This window comes from Sesamum indicum, unplaced genomic scaffold (genome assembly GCF_000512975.1).
Source record: "Sesamum indicum cultivar Zhongzhi No. 13 unplaced genomic scaffold, S_indicum_v1.0 scaffold00120, whole genome shotgun sequence".
Taxonomy (NCBI): Eukaryota; Viridiplantae; Streptophyta; class Magnoliopsida; order Lamiales; family Pedaliaceae; genus Sesamum; species Sesamum indicum.
In genome coordinates this window covers 394,283-402,195 of record NW_011628049.1, presented here as the reverse complement: position 1 = coordinate 402,195, position 7,913 = coordinate 394,283, and the positions used below count along the sequence as shown (strand labels likewise).

General features: G+C 32.9%; 1 protein-coding gene across 1 annotated transcript; it reads left to right on the top strand.

Moving 5' to 3' along the window:
- The first annotated feature begins 2,217 nt into the window (after positions 1 to 2,217).
- LOC105179054 (cytochrome P450 84A1-like) lies at positions 2,218 to 5,194 on the top strand. Its single transcript, XM_011102649.2, has 2 exons — positions 2,218 to 3,253; positions 4,335 to 5,194. The coding sequence occupies exons 1-2, from the start codon at positions 2,315 to 2,317 to the stop codon at positions 4,956 to 4,958; spliced, it is 1,563 nt and encodes a 520-aa protein (XP_011100951.1). The 5' UTR covers positions 2,218 to 2,314; the 3' UTR covers positions 4,959 to 5,194.
- Positions 5,195 to 7,913: the final 2,719 nt, after the last annotated feature.

Below are 7,913 nucleotides of genomic sequence, written 5' to 3'. Positions count from 1 at the left end.
TAAATGTATTACTTATCATTGTGAATTGTGGATTTCCACTCAGTAGCATTATTAATATATTTGATTTGGGTATAAGGCCTAGTTGATCCAAGAAAAATTAATTCGAGTAGGAGGTCGAGGTCACTCCAATAGTATCCCAAATCAAGTTTGGAACTTAAGAAAAGAAAATATCATTAAGCTTGTTGAGATATCTCTAGTTAAGATCTTTCAATACTTAAGTCGAGAGACGATTGTAATAAAAATATAACCTACCACAAATAAAGTGTAATGAATGTATTTATAAGACCAAATATATTTACTTGTCTGGGCCACATGGCACATCTCCAACTATAAGCTGACAAGTGATTTATGGCCTATATAGTGGGTCAATTGGAGCCGAAAACCCAACTTGAAGATCCTTCAAGTATTTTTAATATTTTTGAAGGACAAATTTGTCCTTCAAAATTATTTGTTGTATTTTCCATATTAATATCCCTACAAAATTACATAATAGACTTTATTTAATGTTTATTTTTCAATTAGTTTGTTGATATGTTGTATGTACGGTTGTTGAATGAAACAACCAATTTACATTGATCTCTCTCGATCTACTTACACACACACACATATATACATATATATCTTGATTCGCAATCTATCAGCAGGATAAGGTCAGCCCACTTCCACGTAAAATACTAATAATTGATATTTATACATTTATTCAATATTTCCTATTTACCCTTTTAATTTTCTATTTTCCCACATCAGAGGTATAAAATAAATAAATAATTAAGTAATTGGTATCACTATATTACTCAATCAATAATTAGTTGCATCATAACTAGAATTTAATTTTTATATAATTAAATTAATTCGGACAAGAATATTAACGAAATTTTATAACAAATAAAAAAGTATAAAGATGCTTATGTTTCTATTTCTGTTAACACTGACCTAACAATGTTATGACATTAATTAACATGTCCCGATATCAAATGGAGTATCACTAATTTCATCAAACATTACATGGATACCAAAGGACTACTACTAATTAGGTATTCATATATACAATTTAATTAAAATTTTAACGGGGCCGAAGGTTCTTTGTCTAACTTTATTAAGATATATAAGTTTATGCATGTTTTTATTATAACTTATAATTAAAAATAATTAAAATGAAATCATGCATAAGCTTATAATTAAGATGTTCTTCGTCATATTAAAAACCTTGTAATTAATATTGCCAAAATGGAAGGAGGTAGCTAGTTTGTGATTATAAGATCTTAATAATAAATTAGGTAGGGACTCCTTACTTGTAAATTTCTAATTTATTGCTTTTTATCCTATAATTAATTACACCTCTTTCTTTCCTTAAACAAATCCTCCAAAACACTTTAATAAATATCTTATAAGCTAACTTTCAAATATTTTATAAAATATTTAATTAAAGTGCTCCTAAGCTTTCTTGAAAAGGTTAAAGCTATTTATAAATTTTCAATATTATTTTTAAAAAGTGATTTAGTGTAAAATCACTAGTTTCAATAGCAAGGTAATTTTTGTGGCGGACCGCTAGATTTTTATTACAACTATAGCACTCATGTTATATATCATGTATGGACGCAGCACATATATATAAAGTTCACATCCATCATTTCTATATTTTAAACAAATACTTTAAACACATAAATTCTATATATATATATATAGATAGATAGATAGATATAGGTGCAACATATATGAAATGTCATATATATATATATATATATATATATATATATATATATGAAGCTTTTGTAAAAGATTCAAACTGAAAATTAGCACACGACGATTAAGGTAAATTATAAGTTTTGTCCTAGACGATAGAGGGTGTTGCACTTTTGGTCCTATAATTTACGAATTTATTGCATTTAATTCCATAGGATAAAAAATTATAACATTTGTGGTCCCAAATATTAATATGTTTTAACCTATAGGACCAAATGTGTTACAGTTTTTTATTTTATGAGATCAAATATATTAAATCAGTACATAATTATCCTGTGGGACAAAAAATAAAATTTTTGTTGATAATTAAATTACCTTTAGAGGAAATTCTAATTCAAATGAGATTTGATTAATCTAAACGAATTATATAATAAATACAATACACTTATAATGTGATCGAATTTACAGATTAAGAAAAATAATCCATTGTAAAATTGTAGGCGGTGGAAACCAAACTCGTGACTTAGCTATAAACTTTTATATAAAGCAGGCAGAATGCCTATCGAAAGCTAGCAACAAGATTGGAGTTGCGTTATTGCATAGCTTTTGTCTAACCATTTATGAGAAAAGAATGATCGACAAGAAAATGATAACTCTACTCCAAGCTCTCGAGGCTAAACCCTTTTTGATCTTCTTCATAATCCCTCTACTTTTCTTGTTCGTTCTATCCAGAAGATCATATCGACGTAAACCCTATCCGCCGGGCCCCAAGGGATGGCCCGTCATTGGCAACATGCCGATAATGGATCAACTAACTCACCGCGGCCTGGCCAAGCTCGCCAAGCAATACGGCGGCGTCTTCCACCTCCGCATGGGTTTCCTCCACATGGTCGCCATATCCAGCCCCGACGCCGCCCGACAGGTTCTCCAAGTCCACGACAACATATTCTCCAACAGGCCCGCAAATATTGCCATCAGTTACTTAACCTACGACAGAGCTGATATGGCGTTCGCTCATTACGGGCCCTTCTGGCGCCAGATGCGTAAGCTCTGCGTCATGAAGCTCTTTAGTCGCAAACGGGCCGAATCCTGGGACTCAGTCAGGGATGAAGTCGACGGCATGATTCGGGCCGTGACGGAGAACACTGGCAGAGCGGTGAACATCGGTGAACTCGTGTTTGGGCTCACTAAGAACATCATATACCGGGCCGCTTTCGGATCGAGCTCCCACGAGGACCAAGATGAGTTCATCAGGATCTTGCAGGAGTTTTCCAAGCTGTTTGGTGCTTTTAACATTGCGGATTTCATACCGTGGTTGGGTTGGATGGATCCACAGGGCCTGAATAAGAGGATGGCCAAGGCCCGGGCTTCGCTGGATGGATTCATTGACAGCATTATAGATGATCATATGCAGAAAAAGAAGTCAGCAAGTGATGAGACCGTCGTGGTCGATGCAGATATGGTGGATGAACTGTTGGCTTTTTATAGTGATGAGGCCAAAGTTTCGGAGTCGGAGGATTTGCACAACTCCATCAAACTCACCAGGAATAACATTAAAGCCATTATCATGGTAAGCTAAACTAATTAATTAGTTAATTCAACTAACTTATCTTTCTTCTTATTAATGATATAAAACAATTATATTTCTACATGTGGTTGGTTAGTGGTAGAAATAAGAACCAATTAATTAATTACGAACAACCAAGAAACGTCTTGCTTGGGTTGCACGTACTATGGACTAATTCCTTGTCATTCACTTATATTTGGGATTTCATCACATTGCCCGTTAGAACTTAGATGATCACAAATAAAGGGCGAAAAATTATAATCAAAACTAAATTTGATCGAACTAAATTAATTATATGTCAAATATAATAAATTTATTATGTGATTGATCACTTTTTTTTAACTTTATATCAATCACACACGACAAGAGTGTTAGATTACTTATCATATAATTGGTTTATATTTGATCAAATTCGATTCGAACTAAAATTTCTATGTATAAAAGGGAGTATATCTATCTAAGTTGCTAGTGAACTATTAAACATATAGAAATAAAATCAAGTAATAGATTAGTAGTTAATTTAATTAATTGTAGCTCCTCAAGAACATCATCATCATGTAATTAGTAAAAATACACTTGGATGATATATATGTGTATATATATGAGATGATATGATCAGCCAACAAATTATACTTTAATGTCAATTTAATTTGTTCTCCACCATAATATATATGAGTGGAAATGTTTTATAGGTTTTTTGTTTTTCCTAGTGGTAATAATGCTACAAGAGTGAAAAAAAGGGAAGGGTAAGAATGTAGAGGGATTTGAAATTAATATGAATATAAAATTGAATTGTTGGCTTATAGAGGTGGATTGTTGACCATCAATCCAAACCACTAGTACGTAGCTAGCTTTTCTCAGCCACAATTTTCAACTTCTCTTTATCTACTTATCTCTACGTGTTGGCGGCTTTAAATTTGTCGGTTAGACACTATACCACATTAATCTAGCCAGCTTTTGTCCCGCGCCCACCGCATTTATCACAATATCATTTCATGTTTTTACCATATACTTGAGATTTATTTCCATGTCAGTTTCACCTATTGTTTTCAAATCTTATTTTACATCACACATGTGTCGTCAGGACGTAATGTTTGGTGGTACTGAGACTGTAGCATCCGCCATCGAGTGGGCCATGGCGGAGCTGATGAGAAGTCCAGAAGACCTCAAGAAGGTCCAAGAAGAGCTCACCAATGTAGTCGGCCTGGCCCGCAATGTCGAAGAGCCCGACTTCGACAAACTAATTTACCTCCGCTGCTGCCTCAAAGAGGTCCTCCGCCTCCACCCCCCCATCCCCCTCCTCCTCCACGAGACAGCCGAGGACGCCACCGTCTCCGGCTACCACATCCCCGCCAAATCACGCGTCATGATTAACGCGTGGGCCATTGGCCGGGACGAGAGCTCATGGGAAGACGCCGAGGAATTCAAACCCGCCCGTTTTCTCAGAGACGGTGTCCCCGATTTCAAGGGAAGCAACTTCGAGTTCATCCCATTCGGGTCGGGTCGGAGATCCTGCCCCGGCATGCAACTGGGCCTCTATGCCCTGGAGATGGCGGTGGCGCATCTTCTCCATTGTTTTACGTGGGAACTGCCCGATGGAATGAAACCAAATGAGTTGGACATGAGTGATGTGTTTGGGCTCACCGCGCCGCGGGCGGAGAGGCTGGTGGCGGTGCCAAGGCCACGGCTGCTCTGCCAACTTTACTGAAGAGGTTGGGGGAGACACGTCGAAACACGCGGCATGAGCTCAAAATTTCGACCACTCGGAAATGTTCAAATTTTCACTACTATTACTACGTGTATAAGATTTCTCTCTTATTTTCTCTTGTATGTGTTCTAATGCATGTTCCAAATTTTTATGTCGTCCATAAATATCAATTATGGAAAAGCAGAACAAATAATTGATTCATGAATTGAACAAAAGATTGATGGAATTATATCTCATATATATTCTTTCTCATTTATTTTGGGGATATATATATATTTTTTGGTGGGTGCCATTGTATGATGATTCTTGGCTGTTTTTATTATATTTAGCATTGGAGAATGCATAACACATTAATAATGATACCCTTTTAAACATTCTTTCCTTAAAGCACCACCAACCCACTAGTAAGGTAACAATCTAGGATAAAATATTTTTTTAGTCCTATAAAATAAGAGTGGATTTATTTTTATATCATAATTATGGCAAGTGACGCTTTTAGTTTTATAAAATTCAAGATCATAATTTTTTAGTAAAAAAAAAAATATGATTTTGGACCCTTTTGGTCCCAAAATTACAATACATTTTTAGTCCCAAACAACGACTTTTTAGTTCCAAATTACCTTAACGCACGTGACATTTTGGAACTAAAAATATGTAATTATGAGTTTTATGGGACTAAAAGCCACCAGCCATAATTGTGGTACTAAAACAACTTCTTCCCTTATTTTATGGGACTAAAAAAATATTTTGCCCTAACATAGTCTAATAACTTGCATTGGTTTTACTAACTTGATGGGATCAAGAATTAAGTCCAATCCAACAAACTGATTCATTATACAATAGGGATAATACGTCATACAGGTTGCTGATACCTTAATACGGGAGTGTTTACAAAAACTTCACTTTTAAAGAAGTGATTTTTGTAGAAAAAGTTGGAACTTATAGAAGAATCAAAAGTGATAGTATTTTTAAAAAAAAAGTGAAAATAAAAAAAGCAAATACAAGCTAAATTGAATAGTGTTTGGAGAAAAATCACTTCTAAAATAAGTTTAATTGATGAAAGATTAAACCCTCAACTACCTTTAGGATTCTACTCACCGAATGTCTACAAATTGAGGTATTATGCAGTCATTTTGGTACACAAACTATTATACTCGTATCCTCATTCTCTCTGGATTGTAATGCTATGTTCAGCATATATTTTGCACACTACACTATTTTTCATCCCTTTAATATTACTTCCAAATGATAATAACGTAAAGGGGACATGCATGTAATATCAACAAGAAACAATGAATTGTAGTTTTGACATGGGTTACATGTCAATATATATATATTGACAAGTGCTACACCACAGTAAGCACTGTCAGTATCATAATTTAAAGCGAAATGTCAAATAAGCTTCAAGTGTCAGATCAAATATTTTGAATCAAATTATTTATATAATAAATGTATCATATTTATAATCACACGATTATTTTCTTATAATTTATATTAATTATATAATAATTGTTACACTTATTATATATATATATATATATATAATTAGTTTCTGTTTGAGTAGACCTGATTCAATTAAAATTTCCAGGAGTAACATATATCAACTGTAAGTTAATGTGTTAATTTCGCGGTGAACTTTTGTGGATGGATTGAATTTAATGAAATTGGTCCACTTGTGGATGGATAGTATTGATGAAAATTGTCCAAAAATAAATCTATATTTATACTCGCAATCTTTTAAATTTTGAAAACTCGACATTAGAAATGGAGGAATATTTGTTTGGGCAGAGAATTTATTTACAAGTTGAGATGGAGATAGAGATATAGATAGAGATAGCTCACCTTTTATCTTTGATAATTCAAACAATGGCATCATGATGCATTTGCGTTCACACACAATAAAAAATATTAATTATTTTCATACTTTGTAAATCAGTATCTATCACAATTAAATATGATCATTCTGAAAATTTAAATTTTGGCTAGATTAATTATTTATAGGAAAAATGCAATTTTTAATCTTGTAATTTATGGGGTTGCATTTTTGGTCCTACACAAAATTAATTTTTATAAGTTAGTCTTACAATTTTAAAATTTTGGCAATTTTCATCTATTAGTCAAAAAATTGCATGCGACTTACACACGTTCCAATTAAATTGTAATTTTAATCAAATAACTTATGGGCATTGGCATTTAGTCCTGTAACTTATCAGATTTGGCATTTATTATTATGTACAAATTAATTTACAGGACTAAAATTATAATTAATTAATTGGATTATTGTGTGCAAGTCACATGCAATTCTCCGGCCAAATTAGCTGGAAAAGGACTAAAATTATCAAAATTAGAAAATTATAGGACTAAATTGTAAAAATCAATTTGTAAAGGACCAAAATGCCATCCCTTAAGTTATACGATTAAAATAACAATTTCTCCTAATATTTGCCATGGTTTTACCTATGATTAAAATATTTGCAAGAGTTTTTTATTGTAACAAATATTTTGACACAAGTTACAGAAATAACGATTAATAACCATTGCAGAACCATAATTAATTAATATTCATTATAATTTTTTCACTTTTTATCATAATGATTAAGTATGATAAAAACTCATATTCAAGTGGGACAAAGCTACGATTGAGGATAGCTAATTTCAGGTGTGTTTATTAATCTACCTAACCTAACAATCAGATATAGAAATTGGGATGTCAATCATCCCATCATTACTAAATAAATTAATATTCCAACCACTACAATCTTGATTTTTCACTAACCTAAAGTTGATTGAAAAGGAATGGAGTTTGCAATTATTACCAGCTTCTCCCCATCTCTCATCCAAATCAACTACTACTTATTAACCCACTTAGGCCCATACCAAACCATTCAATGCCTTTTGTCCTTTGATTTTAAGCACCAAAGCTGTCTAAAAAATTGGATATTTTTTTTTATAAAC